This window comes from Emydura macquarii, unplaced genomic scaffold (genome assembly GCF_026122565.2).
Source record: "Emydura macquarii macquarii isolate MOO-44397 ecotype Brisbane River unplaced genomic scaffold, CSIRO-AGI_Emac_v2 contig_312, whole genome shotgun sequence".
Lineage (NCBI taxonomy): Eukaryota > Metazoa > Chordata > Testudines > Chelidae > Emydura > Emydura macquarii.
Window position 1 is genome coordinate 10,527,760 of NW_027130449.1, and position 27,493 is coordinate 10,555,252.

General features: G+C 42.6%; 1 protein-coding gene across 2 annotated transcripts; it reads left to right on the forward strand.

Annotated features, from left to right (window-relative positions):
- The first annotated feature begins 1,825 nt into the window (after window positions 1-1,825).
- POU2AF2 (POU class 2 homeobox associating factor 2) lies at window positions 1,826-23,971 on the forward strand. Of its 2 annotated transcripts, XM_067562779.1 has the most exons (6): window positions 1,890-1,917; window positions 3,955-4,085; window positions 7,509-7,618; window positions 20,907-20,949; window positions 21,774-22,063; window positions 22,812-23,971. In XM_067562779.1, the coding sequence occupies exons 2-6, from the start codon at window positions 4,076-4,078 to the stop codon at window positions 23,211-23,213; spliced, it is 855 nt and encodes a 284-aa protein (XP_067418880.1). In that variant the 5' UTR covers window positions 1,890-1,917; window positions 3,955-4,075; the 3' UTR covers window positions 23,214-23,971. The 2 variants fall into 2 exon arrangements, with proteins under 2 accessions (XP_067418885.1, XP_067418880.1); XM_067562784.1 differs by lacking the exon at window positions 3,955-4,085 and having other exon boundaries at window positions 1,826-1,917.
- The last annotated feature ends 3,522 nt before the right edge of the window (window positions 23,972-27,493 follow it).

Genomic DNA, 27,493 nt, shown 5'->3' on the forward strand with positions numbered 1-27,493 from the left:
AAGCCCTTAAACACTAATTGATTTCAATAGGACTATTCATCTGCTCTTAGTTAAGCATATTCTTAAGTACTTTGCTGGACTGAGGGTTTATGGATATCATACAATCTCACAATCGGTATACCTGCCTCTCAGGGTTGTTGTGTGGATTGATTAATAGGTGTACAACACTTTGAAGATATCAAAAGTAATGCAAGGGACCCAATAGAGTATATAATGAGATTGTATGTGGTGGCTGTTTTTTCTCGGTGTAACTTGACAAAGTGTGATATCCTGCAATATATGAGGTTAACTGAAATTTACAGTTGGCCACCACGGTAAACAGGGCAACCACTGTTGTCATTTATTGTATAAACAAGTAAACCCCTCTCATCCCAGAAGGCTACAAACAAGTTACTGGCAGCTGTAGTTCACGGTCAAACACAGTAAATTAACTCTTTTACTATCCATTAATTTTATGGTGCATGTATCACACTGTCGGGAGTGTCTCACAACTGTGGGTACCTACCTCAGGGCAGACTGTCGGAAAACCAGGGCAGACATCCCAATCTGGTGGTATGTTCTATAATTAAATTTCACCAAGCCAGTAACAAATGTGAATGCCTTCGTCCTAGTCTTACCATGGAGTCACAGACAGGCCTCTTAGACTCCCTAGCCCATCTTGCCACCCAAACAAACTGGACTTTGTGATAAAAGGTTACTTCACCTAAAATCACACCATGTCAGGTTTCTGTCAGTCTCAAGAGACCAGCTACTTACCCCAGATCAATTGATACCCCAGATCTTACGCCAAAGACATTGCTGGCAGCCAGACGCTGGCAGTAAACTAACTAAAGATTTATTAGCTAAGAAAAAAGAAGGAGAGTTATTGAGAGGTTAACGCAGGTAAAAATAACAACAGGTGAATCACAGTTTGTAACGTCAAATGGTGGCAGTGATGTAATAAACTGCCAGTTTCCCAAAAGTCTTTCAGGGCTATCCAGCATAACTCTGGGGAACTCCATCTTCTCGTTCGGTCTTTCATTAGCATTGCACCAAGCTTCTTTGATTTCTGATGACTGAGTTGTATAGTTATAGGGGTATTTACCATGTAAATGTTTGCCATTACATTATCACAGGAACAGATAATTAAAATAATGCATGTAAATTAGCTTTATGAAATTTAAGCACCCAAAACACTAATCGCTCTAATCTATACTAATCCACAAGTAAATTGAACTGAATACACACTAGCATCACCTAGTCAGCCAGAGTCACAGCATGTTGCAAAATAATGTTATTTCACCATAAACTGCAAAAATGCTCTCTATTTAGCAATGGGTTTAAATCAAAATTTGAATTAGGAAAATAAACACTGAATATTACTGTTATTCTAGTGCTTTGTCTTTGTAAATAGGAGTATAATTATAAGCAAAGTTTGTTTTGGGGCAGCAAATAGAATATAAAAATCCAATGGGATGGTATAAGATGTGAAATATGAGCCAGTGAATCCTGTTATGTCTATAGGGCAATACTCAGCTGGCTGTATATCTGTTTCCTATTATGGATCCTGATCCTGAAAACTAAATAAATGGAAGATGTGTGCCTAAATCCCCTACACTGCATTGAAAATGTCAGTCCCACATTTCGGGAAGGCTTTGGTTAATTATTTTCTCCACTTGGCATGAGGAGCAGCTGCAGGTTCAAATGTTTTTTTAAATGCAATTATTTTTAATTGAGAGCAAGACACCCGGAGTCAATAGGTACTTCTAAAAATATAGGGAGCAATCTTGGCTCTATTGAAGTCAATAACAAAACAGTCAATGACTTCAACTGGGGCAGAAGTTCATCTCTATATTTTAGATGTAAAGAAATCAAGCAAATAAGACTCAGGCACAAGAGTTGGAAGCAGACAGGGCTAGTGAGGAGCTCTGACAATGGGTAAGCAGGCGGAAAGCTGACACTACTGCTCAATATGCAAAAATATATTCCTTTTACTATCACCTAACACCCACCTCCCAGGTTTTATTGGCTTCTTGTTACTTCTTGACATGAACCTTGATTGTAAGCTCTCTGGGGCAGGTGTTGGCTTGTACTACATGCTCTCCTGCTAAACCCTGTTTTTTCTACCTTGTTCTCTACCTTGTTTTCTACCTTGTTGGTCTGTTCTGTCACCTGTGACGTCCTGTCTGACTCTGAGCCTGTGAGCTGCCTGGGGGAGGGCCTGTCTGCTTTGTCACATGGCTGCACTGTGCCTGTTGAGAATGGGGCTCTGCTCCCTGACTGCATCCTCTGAGCTGTAGTGTGATATAACCAACCACAGAAGCTTACACAGAAGAAGCTAGTTTGAAGGAGGAAAGGGAAGCAGCATATCCTTAGTAGAAGCTCCAAGTGTAAGAAGTCTATGGCTGTGGAGGAAGGGCATGATTGAAATAAGAATCTTCCATGGGGTGGAGAAAGAAGAGATCAGTCAGAAATTCCAAATTCAGCGGATAGGTCATGAATCAGATTTTTCCATTAGTGAATTTGGCTCTGTGTTTTGATCACCACTCCTTTCTGATCAAACTTCTCTCTTTTTGCTTTATATGGCCAGACACACTCCCCAAGTGATGCTGTAGATTAAATATGTCAGGAAGACATTTGCAATTTTTCTGTTATTTCAGCTCCCCCTCACCTGCTTTGCTTTCTCTTGACATGGCTGACAGAAACAGCCTTTGCCAGCAGCTGCTCTTTTTTTCCCTAGAAAATAAAAGCCCTCCTCCAATAATGCTGTCAGTGGAGTTATAAAGAGGAATAGATTTGGACTGGCAGACCCTTGAGCCGTCAACAGACTCCACGAGAAATGAACTATTTGTTCATGAAGAATGTACTGGCAATATTTCACATAGGTAAATTTAGTCTCTACTCATGCAGGACGTAGTATATTGAGCAACAATCTGCTGGTCTCATGAACAAAATAGTACAGACCTTGTCCCTCTTACTCCACCTTTCTTCCTACATATTTCCATGTTGAGGCCTGTAGTGTCACACAATAATGATCTCCTACATGATAATCAGGGAAAGTTTCTGAGTCAAGGTATAAGCTACAACATGGGAAGAAGAAAAGTTAACTCTGCCTCTTGGTTCAAGAACAGCAGAAATACAGAATTTATCAGAGTGCATTGCCATCTGCAAGGCATCTAATATTATCCACCGAGAGACAGTGACAACAATGTATTAGTAGAATGGAAGCTTCTTGCATGGTAATGGAGAATCAAGCCCAAGTCATTTCCTGGGGAGCTATGAAAAGAGCATCTAGCAGGAAGGACTGGATATGGATTGGTAAAGACACATGGATATTCATCTCTGTGCATCATCTCATCTCTTGTCCAGATTGTTATTGACTGAAAGGTGTTGCCATCTTTGATGGTCTTTGTGAGGCTGGTTGGTCGTCTCAGTCCACTACACCAGCCCCAATCCACTGCCCACTGCAATTCATGGGAGAATTGCATGAATTCTCCAATTCTATGGATAGATAGATTTATTATCTATAGATTTATTTATTTATTTATTTTTTAACATCTAACCTAGATTGCAAGCTCCCTAGGGCAGGGATTGTTATTTTATTACTTCTTCGTATAGTGCCTAGCAAAATGATGCTCTGATCCTAGGCCGAGGTACTGTGCTACAAGTAACGTGGCATTTTCCTAAGCACAATTTCTCTGGCTAAGTCCCTTTTCCTCTCTGCTATGTGGTGACAGCTGATCTCTGCATGACTTACAGGTCTTTCTTTTTAAATAACTTTTCCTCTATCAACACATGAAATTCAATGTTCACCCATACAATGTCTTTTTAATCAAGAGAAAGAACCTTTGAAAATGATCTACACTGACCATGCAAATTGCACTGAAACAGACAGTGGAAGATTTGCATTTAAACAAATCCAAAACAAGCTATTTCAGAGACATCACTAACTTGTGAAAAATACATTTCCATCAGGCTCAAATAGAACTTTATCAGCGGAGAATGAGCATTGACTTCATTCTCAACTGGAAAGCTCCTGACCGTTTTCAGAAATCTTGCAGAGTCTGAAAGGGGGAAATTCACAGCAGCATTCAGAATGGAAACTGGTGAGTTTCATTGTCAAAACTTTCCAAAATATAAAGCATATATCTCACCAATGGTTAATTGAAATATCAATGGTAGAAAAGAAAACGGGGGAATGGTCACATTACGTGTTGACTGGACTGAAGCAGCCAGGCAATGAAAGGAATGTGCCTTTAAATCACTCTGATATTTTCAATATTTCAGTATTTTAGCAATATTAACTGATATTTTCAGCCTTCTCTGAATACAATTTAGGATGCCTACTTAATTCATAATGGACTTTTTCTGATCTGACTGGAAAATGGTAATAAATTCTGATCAAAGTTAGGGGTTCTCTCTCCCTGTGCTGCCAGTAATTGGTTTATTTCAGGTTTTTAATATCTCAGTATCAGATCCTGCACACTGGCTCACTGAACTCAATGGGACTCAGGGCTATCTATGTGAGAAAAACTTGTAGCATTGGGCCCTTATTTTATAGCTGATAAATTAGGTAGGCCCTGATCCTGCAACGACTTAAGCACTTGTAGAATGTTACATATGCAAGAAAACCTATTGACTTCAATAGGACTATTACTCAGTTGAGTAAAATTAAGCATGTGCATAAGTGTTTGTAGGATCAGGGCCATAATTTGTAAACAGAATCACTAATTTAAAAGAAGCTTTCAGTGGTTCAGGGTTAGAGCTGGGTAAACTAGTTCACTTAAATAAGAACCAGTGTGAAAATTGGCTTGTTCCTTGAATTGAAGTTAATCCATCCCTGACTATAATTCCTATAAATCCACTGTTAGCCCCAGGTCCTTTTCTGCAGAACTGCTGCCTAGCCAGTCGGTCCCCAGTCTGTAGCTGTGCATCGGATTCTTCTGTCCTAAGTGCAGGACTCTGTACTTGTCCTTGTTGAACCTCATCAGATTTATTTTGGCCCAATCCTCCAGTTTGTTTAAGTCCTTCTGTATCCTATCCCTACCTTCCAGGGTATCTACCACTCCCCCCATCTTAGTGTCATCTGCAAAGTTGCTGAGGGTGCAATCTACCCCATCTTCCAGATCATTAATGAAGAAGTCAACCAGGTCCTGCATCCAATTCTAGAACACTGATAATTGCTTTACAGGTATTTAGATAGCTGTTACCAGAATTGTTTGGATTTAAGATCGCTTCAATGCTTATTTGCTCTAATGGTACCACGATTAGTTCATCATCATAATTTATATGTATGTTGTAGTCTGAAGATCTGTTTTTCATGGTGGCTAAAAATAACTCCATTGGACTCAATCCCAACTGTAGATATTAGTTTGCTCAGTCATTCTCACTAGTGATTCTGTATTTATTATACCATTTTAAAATAATTTTTAAGGCAGTTTAAAAAAAAATTGCTATTTTAGCAATCATCAAATATAAGACTCTATTTTTCCAATTCAAAAAGCACGTGCCAAACTTTAACGAACTGAATAGCCCCAGTGATGTCAATGAGTCTACTCACATGCTTAAAATTAGGCATGTGCTTAACTTTGCTGAATCAGGGCCCGAATCCTTTATCTGGACACGAACAGAAGATGCTTGAGTCAATTATTTTACTTGTCAAGACATTCTAGTCTATACTATGCTAGTTGGGTGCTTCAATTAGAATTATTTTATTAATACAAAATTGTAAATTTAACATTTAGAGACATTTATAGAGGAGGAATACGCTAAGTGCAATATTGTTATTATATATTATCCACTTTTGTTGTATTGCCTTAGAATATGAGCTGTAATGTGGATGCATCATATGCATTAACTGTTTTATTTTAAAAGTTAGACAATTCAAAAGTTTAAAATTAAATACTTTAACTTCCTAAAAATACTCCTGAGCAATCAATTTTACATTTATACACACAAACACGCACATAAAATTTTGCTTGCTTGTTTGTTTTTTTAGCAAACCTTGTTTTGATAGCTTCGTGATTAGAAGCTCAAACACATTTTTACTAGAACTAAGACACCTTAGAAATTATTTGCAAATAAAATAATAATCCCCAGGCTCAGAATTTGTGCTTCAGACCAATGCAGCAGAAAATATCCTTAAAAATAGGGGTTTATAGCAGAAATAACAAAAGTCTATTCACTAGGGTCCTGTATCAATGCCTAGTGGAGTCAATGGAAAGACGCAATCAGTGGATGAGTCAGACTCAGTCAATGGGAATATGTCTGTGTCAGAGGGATTCAGAAGATGTAGGTGCTATTCCTATCTCTGCCACTGACCTGCTATGTGACCTTTTGCAAGTCACGTCACCTCTCTGCTTTCTCTCCCACCTTTTGTGTATTCACACTGTAAGCTTTTCAGGGCAGGGCTGGTCTCTTACTTTTTGTTTGTACAGCACCTAGCACAGGGGAGCCCCAGTCTTGACTGGGACCTGCAGACACTACTTGAATACAAATAATCACAATAATACCAACAATGCCCTGGCAAAGAGAATTTTAGATACTCTGTGGCACAGGGCCAACACAAAGACTCTACCGCACTTAAGCCTCCAATATCACCTTATGTAAGTTTCTGTGAGTTTACATACACCTGTGGATAACAGTATTGTAGGTATTAAAATGATAAAGTGAGCCGGAATACTATATGATGAAAAGCATAGATGTAACAAGGTAAATCAGAATTTTAAAGAGATCAGATACTTCCCCTTTGGTACATTTGTGTTTGCTTTCTGTCCGGAAACACGGATCTTTTTGTTTTCCAAAGGATTAACTTAAACATCAACTTCCCAGCTGTAGCATTTGAATAAAAGCCTTTTTTAAAACTCCTCACTGCTTTCCACAGGTGTGAGCTCTTTACATGGGCAGACTCCAATGGAGAGGATAAAAGAGTCACCTTCGTTATTAAACCCTGCTATGTCACTGGGCTCATTTACAGTCAAAACACCCAAACAAATGGAAAATGCTGCAGAGATTTACTCAGGAAAAAACAAACAGATACGCCTCTCCAAAACTCAGAGTGAAATTCCCTCCTGTGTAGGCTTCACTGGGACTTGTGTTGCCTAGTGGATAGATCACAGGGCTGGAACTTAGGAATCTTGGATTCTAGTCTCAGCTCTGGCACTGTCCTTCTGGGCAAGTCATTTTGTTTCTCTGTGCCTCAGTTTCCCCATCTGTAAAATTTAGATAATGATACTTCTCTGCTTTGTAAAGCTCTTTGCGATCTAGTGCTGGAAAGTGCTATACAGGAGCGAGGTATTATTATTATTAAGTAGTGCATGGGCCTTGCGTTGGCTCTCTGCACAAGGGCAAATTTCACCGTTAAAGAATGGGATTCTGAAGCAATACAAATAATAAATAATAATCTTTTAGGCATTCATTCCACCTTGATTTAAAGACAGTTGGCAAATTGATGCTCCTTACTTTGGTAAATGATTGCATTTATTCTACTTACTGGCTGAATTCTGCTCACACAGGGTCCCTTTGTTTAGTTCCTACAGACTACGGCAAACGCGTTTACCAAGGAGTGAGAGTAAAACACACAGTCAAAGATCTCCTTGCCGAAAAACGATCGAGACAGACCAGCGGCTCCCGATTCAGTGTAAGTCGTGTTTTAAACAGAAATGTCATTGTACATAATCCTCTTGCTTTAAGAGGATTTGCACCGAACACAATGTACCTGCAACACCAAGGTCTTCATGAAGTTTTGTCCTTAAGAAGCCTTCATGGTGTAAGGGTTTAAAACAAAGGATTAAGAGCCAGGAGGCTCTTTCAGGAGTCTAATGTAGACGAGTAGAGCCCTTCAAATCTGCTTCATATCTGCAGATATCCACGGACCATTTTTGCGGATCACAGATGGATGCAGATCCAAATTTTATATCCACACAGGGCTCTACAGATAAAGACCATCATCAAGCAGAAAAGCAGGAATATTTGTGCACTTAGGGTCTGATCCAAAGATCATTGAATTACTAATTATTTTTTCATGTCACTTTCAGAGCTCCCCATTATTGTTCCTTGCCCTTGGATGTATATATATACCCCCTATCTGATTTCTATTTCTTGCATCTGACGAAGTGGGTTGCAGCCCACGAAAGCATACACCTGCAGAAATTAAATTTGTTAGTCTTTAAAGTGCTACAGGATTCAGAGGCAGAAAACAAAAAAGGGTATTAACTTTCCCAATGGAAATTCTATAACTGGGCAATTGTAATGCAATAGGCTTGGAAATTGCTGCATTTTACAGAAACTCAGAACAATCGCACATGACAAAACATTAAAGCAACCTATTATTCTCCCTAACCTGATTTATGGCAAAGATGCTTGGTTCCCTCATAAAGTCAGGCAACATCCTATGCTAGGGACCACTCTATCTGTTCTGCTCTGTGCTATGCTATATCTGTTTTCATATCATGCTCATCACTGTAGTATCTAAGCACCTTCCAGTAGTGCATTGATCAACGTGATTACACATCTGTCAGGTGTGGTTTGTTTTCTCATCCTCTCCCCAGAGGGAGAAGCACGTGGAGAAGTGGTTTGTTTTGGTTGGTTGGTTGTTATTGTTAAATATACCTGTTGCTATAGGTTTATGTTAGAGAAGGTGAGGTTGAAGAAATGCACCTTGCACTTGGACTGGAAAGTAGTGAGGTTTGTGATAGGCCTTACAGTCTTGGACCACCCCCAGAGAACATTTTGTCTCCCGCACTACGCAAATACAGAAAAAGGCAGTCTAATAGCTTGGTACAGTGCCAGAATTCTCACTGACTTCCTGGATATGCAGCTGTCTCCCAGGACAGAATGCTAATCTTAAAAGATAAGGTGGCAAAGAACTGCTGGCCACTGGAGACTTTGAACAGCTCAGAATTTAAATTTAATCTCCCCTTTTGGAATTTCTGTATTTACTGACAAGTTAGACGTCATATGTATGCACCAAGATTTCCAAAAGTGACCAACAGTACAAGATGCCCAGCCTGAGATGCCTCAGAGGGGTTTGATTTTCAGAAGGCAGCTGCTCATCATTTTCTGAAAGTCAGGCACTTTGAAGGTGTCCCAGATTGGTCACGCAAAAACAGAGGCTCACTAGTTACTTCTGATAATTTTGGCTCCAGTTACTAAAGGAGAAACTCTACAAATCAAGGAAGAAAATAATTAGAAGAAGCGCGAAATTCTGTCTTAATCCAACTAAACTCCTGTCTCTTCTGAACAACTTCTGAGCTGAGACTCGGTCACTCGTGTCTACCTCAAATTCTATACTCTGGATTTGAGCTCTTCAAGTTCCTCTTGAGGGTTATCTGTGGCAGAAAGCACTTGGATACCCTTTTAAAGGCATTGAGTTTAATGGCTCTTCACCCATTTATATCAGCTAAGCATCTGACCCTACGTTACCCAAATGCAGCACCTCTTTTCCATTTTCCTTCCATTTTGAACAAAATGAATCCAGAGCTACACTTAAGATGCTCTAAATGTCATTATCAATCACTGTCACTTATGCATTATTTATGGAGCTGCCATTATACGTGCTGATTATACATGGGCATGGATCCAATATTGCACACATTGCAAGTCAGCAACAGACTCAGGGCCGGATTCTCCATTCAGACAGCATGTATTTGTGCCAATTTAACTCCACTGACTTCAGCAGAGTTACACTGACATAAAATCAGCACCAGACTCTTGGTGTTTAACCCTTTAGAATACACTCTGGGGATCATCCCATGTGATTAAGTCTCTTGCACTGATTTAAGCGTATGGCATGATGCCAGGCTAAATTTTGCTTTTCTTAATTCTATCCCATTACTCTCAGTTACACCCCCATTCAGAACCCTAAATAATTGCCTTGGAGTTTATACTCTGCAAATATTTGGACTTTATATTCTTCAGATAGCTCCTGCCCTCTCACACACACACATTTAGGCTAAGATTTTGAAAAATGATTAATTCCCATTGTGCGAAGTCCTGGCCCCACTGAAGTCCATGACGGTTTTTGCCATTGTCTTCAGTGGATCCAGGATTTCACCCAAAGTGCCTAAATCTCCTCGAGTGTCTTTGCAAATCTTAGCCTAACCAGTCTCTTACCCACACAAATTGATCTCACTTTCATGTTTCACTATAAATCACGTCATGCAGCCCCTGATGAATTTTGTTTCTCTTTTCTGAATTACCAGAAAGACACTGACAACTTGGAGGCGACAGTCTCCAGAACATGACACAGTATTCCAGCTGTAATCAGATTGGACATGATGACTTTGTTAGTAAACTGTTTCCTGGAAGCATTTGCTATTTGTTATTACTGTTATGTAGTTGGTCAACTTAGTCAAGTGGCATTATTTCTCTTCTCGGACAGGCGAGATATAATTGTGATAGATGAGGATGCTATTACCAAATCACTGAGCCTTTGATTTTCTCAGGGCATGGTGAAAGCAGTTTGTGGAGCTAGGAGCAGAACGAGGGACAGTTTAGGTCATTTGAAACCTTTTTCCTTTCCAGACCATTTGAGTCAGGTTTTCACTATTAGCAAACAGATTTTAAATTAATTTTCTCTCAGTCGCATTTGCATCCATTAACAGCATGTGGCAAAACACAAAAGCCAACAAAACAACAATCTTCCCATAAATTACTTAGCAAAATAAGAATTTGCCACAGAAAACATACCACTTGTAAGCCTGGCCATACCGGTCCAAAATGTGTAAGAGCATGCACGCCTTTGTGCACACCTGGCTTGCACGAGTGCATTGGACACCTGCACTTTTGTGCATGCCTAACTCATGCAATGGCTTTTGTGCATGTCTGACTTGTGCAAAGGCACAAGGCATATACAATTTGGAAAAAACAAAGGACACTTCAGACAATGATTCAGGACTGTCATATTTACTCTTCACTCTACTCTTCACTCTGGCATATACAGACGGCAACCCTCTACTCAGCACTTCGATGCTGTGGTGACGGGTATTCTAGGAAGCCCTAAGCCAGACAGATAGGCCAGGTTGTAAATGTTCCCACCTGCTTTCTTTACTATGTTTGTTTTGCATGCAAAAGCACAACAACTTTTGTGTCAGTAGATAATACAAAATTACTCGACAGCTAGCTCCTTCCAATAAAAGTGACGGAGGTGAGCAAACTGCCTTATTTGCTGGGACAATTCTCTGATTTGTTTGGAAAAGAATTGCTGTGAGAAGTGAACAGCAGGCAAGTGAGCATGATAATGTGTATTTATGGTGCAGTGTAATTAAACTGCACACTTTGCATGGATCTGATCTTTACTCAGAAATCAGTAAACCCTTCCTTAGCCAATGAAAGCTCATGGCCACAGATATGTGCTGGCCTGATCATTGTCAGAGAGGGTAGCCTGTTGAGTAAGATATTAAACCTGTCACCATTCTGCAATAGTAGGTCTTTTATTCTCCAAATGATATAAAATAAATTTGCATTGTGATGATACATGTGCGATTTGCATATGATTTCCCATGAATTGCTGTGCATAGGGAGTGCATGCCACAGCCATGTTACCATTTCTTCTGATCTAGCCGGGTGTGTGGGAAGAAGGAGGCAGAGAGAGAGCAAGTGTTCCTCTCTGGAAAAAAAGGAAAGGGACAGCTGGTAAGTAAGTAAATAAATAACACCACCACCTAGTTCTTATATAGCACTTTTCACCCATAGATCTCAAAGTGCTTTACAAAGAGAGGTCAGTATCATAATCCTTATTTTACAGATGAGGAAACTGAGGTACAGCAAGGTCCAAGGTCACCCAGCAGGCCAGTGGCAGAGACCGGAAAAGAATTCAGGTCTTCTGAGGCCCAGTCCAGAACTCTGTCCGCTAGGCAACACTGCCTCCAAGGGTACATGTTCTGTCTACCCAAAGATGGAACTCCTCAATGGCCTCAAGGCCTCCACCAAAGAGCAGACCCCTCTCTGAGAGATTTGCCGTATACTAGAGCTGGTTGAAATTTTTCATCAAAACATTTTTAAATGAAAAAATATATTCACTGAAATTTTGTGTTTTAGTTTAATTTTTCTGGCTTCTCAACAAAAAAAAAACATCTCCCAAAAATCTGGTAAAAATGTACAGTTTTCAATCTGAAAAACAGTTCTGGGTATTTTTTTCAGTAGAAAAAACAAAAAGAAATATGGGAAATTTAAGGAAGGAAAAAAATCCCCCCAAAACCCCAAGCACGCTTTTAAAAATTTCCTGCAATAAACAATTGTCATTTTTTGATCAGGTCCACTAAGGGCGAGAAGGGCCTTGAAGCTTTGTTAAATTCTGCTGGGGGTTTTATGAGCAGTGATCTGACCTGCCTTGTTGACCTGTGCAGGAGTAAGCATCACTATTATGGTCATTGAATTAGGCCCCAGTTCTGCAATTGGATCCATGGGGCTGGATTTACTGAAATCAATGAAGGCCAAGGATTAGCCCATGCAGATGTAATTGCAGAACCAAAGTCCTACTGTTCAGTATTTGCTCCAGATCCTCCTCTCCTCACCCCAACCCCCTCATTGGATGGAGTGTGGCTTGTTTCATAATGCAAGAGAGCCATGTTGCTGAATGATAGTAAACTGACACAGCAAATTGCTTTATGCACTTTCTTTCGCAGCTCACAGGAAGCATTGCCTAGTAATGTAAGTCATTGGAGAACAGAGCCCATACCAAGATTATTAATTGCTTTACAAACTATAGCCCCAGTGATATTAAACAGACTCACTAATCTGTACCAATTCTTGCTGCGTGGAAGATACAGTTATCATAATCCTGCAGTGCAGAAAAGAAATAATGCAGGGAGGAAATAGACTAATGAGTTTAAAATAATCTGAGCTACTCACCACTTGATAAGGAAACACAGAATGAATTCAAAAGTTTAGGCCCAGGCAAATATGTCAGTTCTGATTAATTGCCATGGAGAGGCTGCTACGATGCCCATTCCGAGAGAGTTAAGATCCAAAACCAAGTTAAGCAATTGTTGCTCTTTGCCAGCTCTCTGGAGCCATCGATCAGATCGGTCTGCTGAGACAATCTGTAGCATGTGGAATTGCAACTCAAATGGGACTTTTAACCATAAAAATAAAATTTAAAAAAATCTGCAGGGCTCACGTATGGCAGTATTCGAAGGTGTTTTACATTAGAGACCAGAGGACTAATGTGTACTAACTCCACCTACCCCAGGAGACCATCTCCCTGAACAGGATATTGCACTAGATGGAATCAGCACAGGCCCCCACACAGTATAAAAGTCAGAGTGTTCTCCATGATAGTCCCTTTCCCTTGGACCTCCCTCCCACCCCTCCAGGTCTGATATTGCTCACATTTGCCAATCTCCCAAGCACTCTGCAAAGCTGCCATTGATGCAGGGCTGAGGCGGTGGAGGGTGGTTCAGGACTTCTACCTGGGAGAAATGGGGTATTAAATTGTCTAGGTCACATGTCTGAAGCTCAAATGAGAATGGGGTCAGGTGGGAAGCAGAAATGCTGCTGGTTTGGACTGTTTTGTAACTCCAATCCAATTGTTTTAGTAAATGTATACGGGCACCCGGAGCTTTGGCTGGCCGTGTTGGTGTGGAGTTTCTTTTAAATCAAGATATATATGAATGAATGAATGAATGTAGATGAGATCTCCATCCCAGGCAGGTAGAAAAATAAGTGGAGGGTATCAGCACCCTGAATATTCTCAGAGTATTACAGTTCCAAATGCCCACGCTAAATGTCTGAGCGTTCACTCCACTAAGAATATTCGCAGCAGTTAGTCAAATGCCTTTTTAAAATGGTATTTTCAAATTTTAAACTCCTGGTTGTGGGGGGGCTAGTGATGGCCTACAGCAGTATAGAGCAACTGATCCAAAGCTTAGCAGAGGTCTTTCCTGCATTAAATTGCAAGGTGCTTGTTTATTTATTAATGTAGAAACATTTTTTATTTATATTTCCTGTGTACAAGAGGGCAAAGCAGTCATTTTACTAGTGAAAATGTAAAAAACAAGGGTGAAATGACGGCAAATGGCCCCTGACCGGGTGATGGAGGGGCAACTGGGGCAAATTTAAGTTAACAGTGTAGTGTCCCCATACATTGTATCGCAACAAAACTCACTCAGATTTGGCCTGCCCACCCCCGCCATGATGGAGGGGATGCCAGGCCAAATTTGAGCAAGTGGCATTGCAACTTGGGACACAGAGTTGCAACGCTACCCAAATTTGAAGCAGCCGGGCAGGTAACTTGGGTCCTCTCCTTAACAAAATTCTGGTTGCATTCCTGTAGCAAACCCCATCGTGGGGTGTCATTTGGTTTTGAATCTGAGACAAAAGAAGAGACTGCTATCACATGAGTTAAAGAAGTTTCTGGCAGACTGCTGTTTGTACATAAAACTTGACCGCACTGCCTCAAATGCAAGAACTCAGCAAGCCTGGAACTCTCTTTCTCTCTCCCTCGGATTACGAAAGTTTCCTGCCTGCCAAAAAACACATACCATCCTGAGTCAGGCACCTGCTGAACCGGAGGAGACAGGCCATAAAGATAACACAAGACTTCAGCCAGTGGCCAGCGTTTACTGTTAAATTGGCAACAATACGAGATAGGCGTGCGGCAAATATGTATGTTTAACAGCACCCCAGCTTAGTGCTGAGGGCTGGGCTGTAATTAGAAGAGTGACTGTGTGCAGTGGCAGCATAGTGGCTCAGACATGCTTGTCCTAGTCCTATGGGATTGGAGTCCTATTCCATGCAATGCAGTAGAGGGGCAGGGGGCAGTCCAGAGTCACAATATTTCAGCAGCTATCCCTACCGCAATCCACCTCTTGGCTCTTCTTCTCTCAACCCCTGGCTGGCCCTTAGTTCTTTCCAAGCGCGGCTGCCTCTTTCCCAGTCTGATGGAAAGGTACCCCTCATTTTCTGGAGAATAACTCTCCTGAAACTGATGCTGGTCTTTCCATTTCATTTGCCAACTGGCCCCTTAGCCTTAGCCCCACCCTTCCTCACACGAGTAACCCCTCCTCGTGAGGACAGACCCAATACATTCTGTAGGACTATATCGGAACAAACAAACATTGCTAGACTGAATCAGACCAGGGGTCCATTCTGTCTCCTACAGTAGCTGGTACCCTGCAGTTATAGGGTAACCTGTCCCCATGGAAAAGGCTGTGCCCCCAATAGCTTGATGTTGGTTTATGTCCTGTAGCAGGGGCTTTGTATCCTAGAGAAGGATTACTCAGGGTATGTACATTCAGGGAGAAGAATGAGAGAGTAAGATTTGCGTGGCCAAGTTCTAACTTTGTATAATATAGCGTGTTCTCTTCTACAAAGCTCATCAGGATTCACTGGCCAAGATTTGCACAACTGGCTAGTGATCTGGGGTGCCCAGTCAGATACCCGTTAAAGGGCCTGATTTTCAGAGGCGAGTGCTCAGCACTTTATGAAAATCCAGACCCTTTAAAGGGACTAAAGTTGGGCCCATCAAAAACTGAGACAGCCAAAACCATTTCTCTCTTTATGACAACTTAGCAATTGCTTTTACTTTGTGTTTTAAAGTATTTTCTGTTTAAGTCTAAAATGAGAAACATCCCAGATTGACTAGGTAGGAGCAGTAAAAGGGGGGGGGGGGGGTTTGAATAAGCAGTTTTGAATAAGTAGGGAAAATTCTGTAAAATACTCCATTATAAAACTGCCTGCACAGTCCTGTCTGTGGAATACTCTCTCCACAAACCTCTTATCTTGGCAGACTGGATCACCTATTAGCTCTAATGAGCTTATTTTCATGGAGGATCCCATAGACAGCTGTGAACTTACCATGTTAGCTAAAGGAAGTCTTAACACTGGCAAATTTAATTCAAATATAAACCTCTAAATTTGGTTGCCTGGCATGGCAGGAACCTCCTGTTTGCTCTATGCAAACTGGAAATTGTATACTGCACCACCTTCCAGGGTCAAAAGCGGTGGAATAGTTAAAGTACATCTTGATTCGGGGGGCAGGGAGGGGGTTAGTTTTGTTTTAAATTGGGTTTTGAAGTTTGGAGAAAGTCCTCGGTACAAAATATCTGTGTAAGCGCTCAGAACAAAAGCATCTGAGCTTTTCCATATAGCAAAAGCTGCCTGTTACATGTTATGCAGAAATCTGCTTGTGCGGTTGTAGCAGCAGCATTTGTACGATGCACTGGAGGTAATCTGAAATGAAAAGCTGAGGGATGAAATATTAGTCAAGGCTCTCTTGACCTACGCTGAACTTCAAGTGCCAGGTGATATATTTTTAACATTGTGTATCAATTGCACTGAAGAAGCAGTCATTAAGTATTCAGAGGTACCACTCATTTCATTTGCAGAGAGGAGCCAAGCCGGGGCCTAGTTCAGCATCTCAGAGAAGTGAATGGAGAATGAACGGACCACATAATGAATGTAGTGACAACATAAGAAGGTTAAACTCTGTCAGACCAATAGTCCATCTAGCCCAGTATCCTGTCTTCTGACAGTGGCCAATGCCAGGTGCTTCAGAGGGAATGAACAGACCAGAACAATGTCGAGTGATCCATCCTGAATTTGCCGCCATCAGTGAAGACATACCCACACACCCAACTTAGATATCTGAGTGCCTTGCCTAGCCACTCATGAACCAACAATAGAGAGGCACCAGTCAATTCCCTCCACACACAGTTTGTAAGAACTGCACAAAAAGGAGTCTATCCCCAAAATTATATTAATAAATCCGCTCCCCCCTCTTTGGGGGAAGACATGGAACAGCTTTTGTTACTGAGCTAAGATTGCTAGACACTGCAATTCGAGACAATGCTGATTGAGATAAAACATTAAACAAGTTTATTAACTACAGAAATATAGATTTTAAGTGATTATAAGTGGCAGGTTTAAAGAGATTAAAAGAAGTAACCAAATGAAATAAACAAGATCACAGTCTTAAATTCTACACACTAACAAAGTCTTGAATTAGCAATGTCTCACCCTTGTTAGCTGGTACAAGCAGTGTCCTTAAACATAGCTAGGCAACCTTCCTTACCTGGGTTCCCCACCTCCCTTTCAAAGTCCGTTTGTCTTCCAGATGATCCTTCAGGTGTTGAATTGGGGGAGAGAGAAGCCCCGTGTGATGATGTCACATTCCCCCTTTTGTAGTCTGTTTCAGCTTGCTAGAACAGTCCATGCATATGATGTGGCAGCTGCTTCCCATTGGTCAAGCAACCCCATTACAAATGTGCTTCCTACAGTGAAGTCTTCACTATAAACAATTCCTGTTGGTCGAATCTATTCTTGAATTAGTGAGAGAGAGCCATTGATTGTGTCTGGCTCCTCCATTGTTGTGCCTGAAAGGCTGTTTGTGAGAGTTCCCCACCTTGCAACATATTCTAGTACCATTTACATTCATTGTGTAGGACAATGCCCAGTGCATGTGCAGTGACCCATCTTCACAGACCTTCAGTGGGGTTTGAACTCCAGACCATTAGCCCCAAAGCACAGACCTGTTGTGATGACTGGGCCTACACTTTTAACCAGATTGTAAGCTCAACTGTGAAAAGTGAGTGAAAGTTCATAAAGTGTCACAATAACCTAGCATAATAAAAGTTGATGGGAAAAGTTGCAAGAGAGAGACAGACTGAATTAGTGCAAAGAAAAAGACATCCTGATATAATTCAAGGGCTGTTTTAAGATCATGCTTGGTAAACAAGACAGCATGAGACCGAAAAATCAATTAACCAAAATTACTGTGCCAGAAATTAGGCCTATTGGTGGACAAAAAAAAAAAAAAAAAAAAAGATGGGAAGGCTATTCTGCCCATCACTCTCTTTTGGGGTCCTTAAAGAGACTTCGGGGAGAAAAAATTGGCTACTGGAGTGAGCTTCACATGGGTGCTGCCCCTACTGTCTTCTGGGACCCTGGCCTTACATCATCCTGATCCTGAGAGTTATCCTGACCAGACCGGCCACAGAGAGAGACTCAGATGCTGCTGCTACCTCCACCAGCTCCAGCTAAATCCTGAACCTTGTTTAAAATTAGGGTGGATTGATTTAAATCAAGGCAACTTAAATAATTGATTTAAATCATGATTTAAATCACAAAGAGAAAATAATTGGTTTAAATCAAGTTTCCCACTGATATTTCTTCACATTTCTTAAACAATGGTGCAAATCTGATCACTAAAACATGTTCATTTACAACTCAGTACAGCATTTTGCAACATCTAGGAGGGTATACTTTGTGTAATTTTTTAGATAACTTGATTTTTATTAATTTAGGAAATAGTACATAATACTCATTACCTGTGTCAAGCTGCAGGTGCAGCAGCAGTACATTCGGAATGGTAAGAACTAAATCACACACACAAACACAATAGCACTTACATTTTATTAAACTAAATCTTAAATGTTACATCGATGTTTCACATTTGCAATTGCAGCCGTCTCCTGAGCTGCTGGCTGACGGCTGTCCTTAAACTCTTTTTTTGTTTTAATTTTCAAATGTTATTAATTCTAACAGACAAATCACCACAACACTAAACGTACGCTGTCCTTAAAACTTCTACAACTAGCTCTCATCTTTCCCACTCCCACTGTCATTTGTATTCATAGACTGAAACATAAATCCAAGTTTTCCTGCTTTTTCAACTCCCAGTCGATTTCTTAGCTTTGAGTGAATAATACCAAACGATGAAAATATTCTCTCTGTACCTGCAGAGGAAGCTACTGCTGTGAAAAGTTGGCTTAGCAACTGAAGGAACTCTGTTTCAAGGTGCCTGACTAATGATTTCCACCAATTCAATGGAGTGACTTTGTTCAAAACATCATCAGTAAACACATACTGTTTAAATGGTTCCGCTCCAGCCCTGAAATGTATTATGACTGGCGTAACTGAGGAGTGATTTTCAGATGCCCATGCCATGGCAGCAGCATCTTCTTCAGAAGTTAGGCATCTACCTTTATATCTGGGGTCAAGAATGTTTGCAAGAAAATGAGGTGGAGTGAGTGCTTGATCCATTCGCTTCTTTGTTGCCTGCAGTTTAACTTTCTGGTGAGGTATTTCTTTCTTCAATGTCTCTTAGCGTGCCTTCCAAATTTCGACAGCATCAGCAATGCAGTAACAATTTCTCTGAAGTTTGTTAAAGGCTATGGATATAGGCTTCCGTATACTGAGCATATCCTCTACATTCCTCTTTAATCCAATGTTAGATACTTTTGATGAGATACATCCATCTATTTTTAGCATGGTTTTCTTCACAAAGCTTTATGAGAATAGGCCAGTTCTTAATAAATTGTTCAAAACAATCAACCACAGAATTCCATCGAACATCTTGAGGGAGAATTAGTTTGGATCCTCCTGCTTCTTCAGTGAAGCTGAAGCAAAATGACAGTTATGGAAGTATTTTGCGACTTCAACAACATTTAAATCACACTTATACTGAAAGGCATTGAAAAAGTCTTGAAGAATGATGCATTGCAAAGTAAATTATTGAAGTTACTAACCAATTGATCCATATTGTTCTTCAGACATATCTACATCATTTCCTCCCAATAAGCAGTTTTCATTATGATGTTTCATTCTTGCAACTAGGCCCTGCATCTTGCTCTTGCACTGCTTACACTTGACACATTTTCCTTTTTTACCCAGGGAAAGAGTTTCTTCAAAATATTCCCAGATAGGGTCTCTCTTACGCCCAGAAGCCATGACAGTTTTTCTGTGGCAAAAGTGTGGGGGAATATAGGAAGCTGTGTGTGTACTGAATAATGTCTTCCCTTTTTCTTTCCAGTCCACTCCACTGTTCCTTTCTACTCTGTCTCCGTCCTTTGTTCCTCTGTCTTTAAGACATTGTCTTAACTAACACCTCTGCCTTGCTTGGCCCAGCTCCATCACCACATAAGCACAGAACAACAACACTCCTACCCAGCCTGTGTCTTTCTTTGCACACGTGACTTTAGTCTGCTGCGAAACAGAAACTGAAAGCCCAGAACTTTCAAGAAGCAAGAGCTGGTAGTTAGGCTGGACAGACTAGAGACAGTAATTCATTTTTATGAGACTGTAAGTGTAGGTTTAGCATGTTTGCAATGAGATTTAATTGTAACTGTGATTTTTTAAACAAGAGAGAAATTTAGTATATTATTGATGATTTTCAGAGAAAATAAAAAAAGCCGATTTAAATTTAAAAAAAAAAAAATCAGATTTTTTTTACTTTTTAAAAAAAATTCATTGATTTTTATCCACCCTGTTTAAAACTGTTTAATGTTGGACAGTGACTGGGTCACGTTAACAATTTTGACTCTTTAGGCTCCTTTATTCCATCTATATTGATACAACAGACCTCGACCCTTTGAGCTAAAACAGCAACTCCATTAGCTGGTAGCAGTAGTTGGTTGTTATCCTCTAGCAGACCAGCCACTAGAGGGGAACATGACACACACTTTGCAGTACACATACAGATCCCCATTGCACTGCCTCACGTATAGTAATTTACACTTGTGCAGAGTGGATGTGAAATGCCACAAATCAGAACAGTAAAAATGTATACTCCCCTTTGCACTGGCGTACATGACTGTGTATGGTGCAGGGGTATGGAGAATCAGGCACATTTTTAACACAGAGGATCCCAGACACTGAATCATTTGGGGCTGATTCTGGTGCAAAGGCCACTTTACACCACTCTGACAGTGTAAAGGAGCTTTAGTGGAAATAAGAATCAAGCCTCGTTATCTTGATTTTCCTGCCATTATCAGCATTTGCCCAGAGCTCTAAAATCTCTTCTTAGCCTCCAGCTGCAATTACTTTCTCTCTCCAGAGCTTGTAATCTTGTGCCTAATTGCTTCTTATTCACAGCTTCACTGAGATTCCAAAACTGCATTGAAATGATGCAAAACCCACATCCAAACTACACACTTACATTTTGGATTGCAGAACAAAACACATTCAATGTCTCTTTATTTTTTTAGGGCAGTGGCAGCACTCCCCCGTCTCCCTTTGTCCAAATGTCAGGTGAGTATTTTGACTAAATCATACATCACTTCAGTGTTGGCAATCCAGTGCCATTTCTGTCTCATTCTTCCTTTGAAGGGACTTCAAAATACTATCACGAAGAGCTGTGATGGTACCACCCAACACTCAGAGAGGAGATCCATGGAAGGGTTAACTCAGAAAGACATCCTAATTACATTAAAACCCTTCTCTGAAGCCCCAAGGGAAGCGAGACAAGGTGAAACAACTCCTAGAGGGAAAGGAAAATCTTGTAGTTAAGGCAACGGGTTGGAATTCAGGAGAATGAGGTTCAGTTTCTGGCTGTATCAGAGTCCTTGTATGACCTTAGACAAATTACTTAAATCTCTCTGTGCCTCAGTTTCCCCTGTGTAATATGGGTAGAATACTACTTCCTTTCTCTGTCTCTTCTAGTTACACTGCAAGCTCTTTGGGGCAGGGACTGTCTCCCACTCTCACTCAGTGGCACTGGCCACTGTCAGAAGACAGGATACTGGGCTAAATGGACCATTGGTCTGACCTAGTATGGCCATTCTTATGATGCCTGCCACAGTGGGGCTCTGATCTCAGTTGGGGCCTCTAGATGCTGTTGTAAAATGAAGAACGAGTCTGGGATGCACTCTGTACATGTTATTACAGAAACAAAGACGCAAGCACGCTTGCCTAAGGGAGATACTTCCTGAGTGCTAATGGCCCAGGAGGAACCAACAGTGCTGCAGAGAGATTCATCTTGAAAGTGGACGTGGGGAGTTCTGTGGTTGTCAGCTCTATTGATTTGCCCAATTAATATTGACTCAGTGGATGATGACTGTCTTTCTCGCCAACAGGCTCCCCTGCCATGTCTGGTTACTATGGAGTTAGGAGATCATTCATGTCCGATCTGGATTTCCACAACACTAAGCCGCTTTCAAATGATGTTTATGCTTCCTCCCTGGGGGCAAAGTCCTTTCCATGTGACTCCTCTGCAGTTCAAGGGTACCCGCCACTACTGGACTCCTGTTTCAGCGAGGACTATCGCCCGGCCGCCCTCACGCCCAGCACCAGCTCCCTTTTCAGCACCTCCTCGCTGCCCCCTCTCCTGCCGCCCTTCCCCAATGACTCAGCACATTTCTTAATAGTGAGTCTGTACACTGATCTGAATTTGGTATCCAGGCTTAAATGATGGGTTGCGTTGTGTAGAGGGTGCCCCACACCTGGAGGCGTGGTACTTGAGTAGATGGAGCCTTGGTCTTATCCATTAAGACAGTTCCTATGCTGCTATGTTCCTGTACCCTGCCTAGCGGGGCCTCCCTGGCTCTCCCGCTGGAACTGGTCAGTTCTGCTTGTGGGTTGGTGAGAGGAGAGTTGATTGGAAGTGTCACAAAGTTCTCCTGCCCCTACCAACTCAAGGAGCAAGAGCCAAGCTCAGTCCCGCACCCCCAGCGCCTGCATGATACGGATCAATCTCCCTGCTCCACCCTCCCTCTCCACACCACACTGAAATGATGACAAAGGCCCTGATCCAGCTGAGCATTTAAGGATATGCTTAATTTTAATTGACTTCAGTGAGACTCCTCATGGGTTTACAGTTAAAGTGCTTTGCTGGATCAGGGCCTCAGACAATCAAGTCTGATCTGGAACCCAGGGCAATGTAGTTGACTCATGCCATAAATACTGGCTCTGTTTTCCTTAATCACTTTTTTACACACCCTGCTAGTGTTGCAGGGTAATACACAACTGGCTATGCGGGGCGTAGGTCAGACAGCAGGACTAGCTTAGCTCGGTAAACATGGAAGCTAGAAGACCCACTAGATTAGGTGTTTGTGCCTTTTTACTATGGAACATGGCATTATTCTCAAAGATCTCCCCCAACCTCTTTCCAACAGAGAGACTCCTGGGAGCAGGGCATGCCTGACAGCCTCAACCAATCAGACGCTGTGTGCTCAGAGTCCCTACAAATATTGCCCACAACTACCAGCTGCCTCACCACCCACGAGACTGGAAACGCTTCCCAGTATAGAAGCTCGAGCTGGAGTTCTGCCCTCCCAGGAGCCCAGGCCTACTCTTTGCATGCTTTCGAAGATGTCCACTACGTACCCAGTTACCCTGCCACCTCGTCCTACTCCTTTTCACCGTTTATGACTGTAGCAAATGATCTACCTCCCAAGATGCTCCACCTCTCATCAGAGGAACCTGTAGATACAACTTCCCTTCATGACAACTCTTCTTGGGCAAAAGAAGATGGGAGTCCAGTCTGGGGGACATATGAATGCCGGAGATCTTACTGAGGAAAGCTCGCAGTTGGTGGCAAATTAGAATTAACCTTCACCTCAGACAGCTGAATCGATTGTAGGACATTTCCCTATAGTCGATCATTTTTAAAATTGAGGACGGTGATAATGTACTTGGATGCAAAAATGCTAAGAAGAATTTCAGATTAAGGAAATCAGCACATTGCTTTATACTCTATTTAACAATGTAATTGTCAGGGTTACTGTGTAGACTCCATCCAATGCCCAGGGAAAGTCAATTTAAAGAGTCCAGTGACTTCGGTGGTCTTTGGATTGGTCCCACTTTGGAAAACAACCTTAAGAATCTGCACATTTACAATAGTGCACTAAGAAACAGGACCGCATCTTTTTAGTTGCTGACAAACCGTGTCTATTTAAACAACTGTAGAAGATTTCTAGGAAGTGATTCTACATGAAGATAGTTATGAGGGGATTGGGGGAGGACGGGGTGCAAGCCTTTTCAAATAATTTAAGTTCTGTATGGTGATATCTTATTATATACCACATATATGTAAATGTCAAATGCCAATGTTATATAAATATGGCGCTGTCCTAGGGTGATAGTTATGGAAGGGATAGTAAACAGATGGTGCACTTGGACAGACAACATACCAGGCAATGACAAATAAACATCTGTAACCTGAAATCAGCAATGATGGATTGCTTAAAGGAGAATTATAATCGTAGTATACGAGCGCTTGTCTGTTACAGTGGTTTTCATGCCCAGATAATTACTATTATTTATAGTGTGTAATGCTTAGAGGCCTCAAACAGCTCCTAGTCCCCCTGTGGATAGCCCTACTGAGTTCAATGCACTGTAATGCTGACTTCAAAGGCTATGCAGGTGGGTGCAGAGTCTGCCTGCATGATTCTTTGCAGGCTCAGGACCCGTGTTTCTCCCAAAGCCACTCTAAATCAGAGCTGTATGGGTATTTCTTGAAGCCTAGAGGAAGAGGCATGTGTATATAAATTATACTGTCATATTTTGAAGGCCCCCAATTTTACACCCTTGCCCCCTTTTTTTCCTATTGGCAAAGTACCACCTAGCAGTGCCCACCAGGAGCAGGGCACAACTATGCTAGGTGCTGTACCAACACATAGTGAGAGATAATCCCTATCCCAAAGAGCTTAAAATCTAGACAAGGGATACAAGCGGTGGGAGGAAAAACTAAGCACAGAGGGGAAAGCCTGTTGATTTCACTGGGAGTCAGGCATCTAAATACTGTTGAGGATCTGGGCCAAAATGACATCACCAAGATCCCATCAGGATAATGGCAGGACAGGGAGCAAAGCCCAGGTCTCCCACGTCTCAGGCCAATGCCTTGTCCACTGGATCACACTACTCTCTTAGCAAAGAAGACGCTTAATTACTATTTTTTCTCACGTGATGAAATTCAGCAGGCCAGATCTCACAAGCAACCCTACATAAGTCAGCCATGGGAAGTGGGGAGTATATTTAACGATAAAGAACAATTGTAAGGAAACAAACTGTAGTTTCACGCTTCCAAAGAGGTTATAGAAACAAAAGTGAGAAAAAGCATTTTAAACCAGATGAAAGTGCCTCGCCCGTGTTCCTTTAAAGAGTGTTTCAGAACTTTAAATAGTGCACATTCGTGTGTTCACACACCCCAAAGCCATTCACTCCCCTGCAAAGCCCTGTGTGTTGAAAAGGATGTATGTGCGACAGAGGCTGTGGGTGGCCACGAGAGGTAGCTGTTCACACACGTATGAACCAAGCCTGTCCCTTCTGTCAGCACAAAGCGGGAACTTTATCCTGCATCACTTATGATGTTTCTAGTTAACTCCTTTCTGTTAGGAGCAATTTTGTTTCCAGAGCAGCTGCTGCTTTCCCCTTTGACCGGGGAATGCTCCCTTAGTGTGACAGCAGAGAAGAAGCAAAATCTTAGGTTAGCAGACATGGCATCACGCTCAGCACAAGGCCTGAGGAGTGTGGAGGAGACAAGGTGGTTTGAAGCCATATTTGCACTCTGTCCCCCCCATTGATCGTATCCTGAGGGCAGCCAGAGCCCTTAGTGCTGCTCTAATCTCCAGTAGTTGGCAACAGCAACCGGGGCTTGTTACACACTTGGGTCACTGAAGGCACTCTAGCCGCACCTTCGCTTGTCCCTAGCACGCACCTATACAGAGGAGGCGGACCTGTGAGGAGACTGCGTAGACTGCTATGCCAGCGAGGGATTCCTCTGCAATGGGGACTCTCCAGTTGGCAGCAATGCCAAAGGGATCCAAGGTGGAAATGAGGATTTGGCCCACACAATCAGTGACCATTTATTTCAACAGCTCCTTCGAAATCAGTTATTAGCACAGCAGGGAGCGCCTCCCATTCTGGCTGCTCACACATTTCAATCAGGCATTGAGAACTCCTGCACCCTAAAAGGCATGTAAAACATTCTCAAGGATTTCTCCAAACACCCTAAGAGAGGGAGGGCTCATCCCTGACTGACCCCAGCAACAGAGACCTCTGCCTTTTACAGTTTGCTGCACAATGACGAATGGCTATTTTATCCGATCCAAAGCTTTGGTACTGTGTTTGCAATGCCACTTTGACTGCAATTCCTCCTGTCCCGTCAACTCATACCTTTCACTGGTTTGATGCAGATTATTTTTAAACATACACACCTCCATGGGTGGGTGCCAAAGCCAGGGTCCATGCCCTCTATGACTAAAAGCCCAAAGAAACACAATTTTGATGTCATGTGAAGTTTGCACAAACCACAGGAAATGATAATAAATCCTTAATGGTGCTCAGCCCCCAGAATGGTGGTGTTGCTCTCGTGTGTGTGTGTGTGTGTGTTCTTTACTGGGTGCTGTTGGGCAAGGCCCTTCTTTAAAATCTGGCCCCCATTGCACATGCAGAAAGTGTCCCCAATAACTAGATATTTTAAATTGCTTCTTAGCTCTGTCAGTTCTCTACTCAAGGTAGACATGGCAATCCAGAATGCAGACTGGCGGGGAATCACCTTCTTGCCCAGCAACCCCCCTAAAGCAGGAGAGTTTACGAAGTGCCCCTTTGCCCTGCTATGAGAAGAAAGGGTAAATTGGAGCATCTGGTTGACTTTCTCAGTACCATTAATTATTTTAAAGATTAGTTGGTTGGTTTTCATGGCAAAAAAGACCAAAAAACAAAAACAGAAACATCACAAATGTAGAGGGGAAAAAAGGGGTCTTGCTATGCTGAGGAAATGACCCTTTCATTTGCCATAATTATTTATTATCTAATCAGACTCCTAATTTTAAAGCATTTAAAAGTCTCAGGTCAGGGCCAAGTCTTTCCTCTGTGAATGCCCCTTCCACAAGCTGTAATGATTTTCATTGCCCTTCTCTAAACCTTTCTTTGAGATGTTGGCTTGTTTGGTGAGGCTGGATCACACTCTGGGAATACCAGTTGCACTAGCCTCCGGGGGCGGATTGGGCAGGAGGCACTGTAAGCGGCGAGCCCCCCAGCAGCCCCACTCCAGTGCCCACCCCTTATTCCACTTGGCCTCAGACTCCCCAGCTCCCTTCTCAAGAAGCACTTTCGTGACCCCCCCTCCCGCACTTTGTAGTGCATCACCTCCCAGGCGGCAGCGAGCTGTATGGGCGCCGGGCTGCCTGTGGAGCCAACGCCACCCGGCTGCAGACGGGGCGCCGAGGGTGCAGACAGCGGTCTCTATGCCCCGGGAGGGGGTGGACGGGGGACACCTGGCACACCTGGAACACCTGGCCGAGCCGGCCTGCAGGCGGCGCTCTTTGTCCCCGGGCCCGCACCGCGCACGTGGCTGGCCAAGTTTTGTTTTACAACATGAGTCGCCTTCGCAGAGTCGCACCGTGCCCCCACCCCGCAGCCCCCCCGGCTGCACGCCTTGGCCCGGGCTAGGTTTCTCTCTACTCCGCGGGAGCTCAGGTTAGCCCCCCCCCATATTGCACTTGCAGCCAGGTGGGGCAGGGGCAGGAACGCGCCCCCCCGGCTCCGCTGGCTCGAATTCCCTCCTGCCTGCAGCTTCCTGATTCCCCAGCCCTGCTCAGACCTGTTTGGAAACAAACCCCAGAGGCTTTTGTGTCGTGTAAACTCCCCCCACCGCCCGGCTCCGTTCCCCGCTCGGGTTACTTTGGGCTGTTGCCACCTTCCTCCTGGTCGGGCTCCTCTAACCAAGCGAGTCGGGAGACAGCGCCTGATTCTCCCCCTCCCAGTAAAGCGGGCTGGTAAACCGGATTACCGCGCAGCAGGTTCACACGAGCCCAGGGCACCGATTCTGCTCACCCGGCTGGTCACTCCCAGC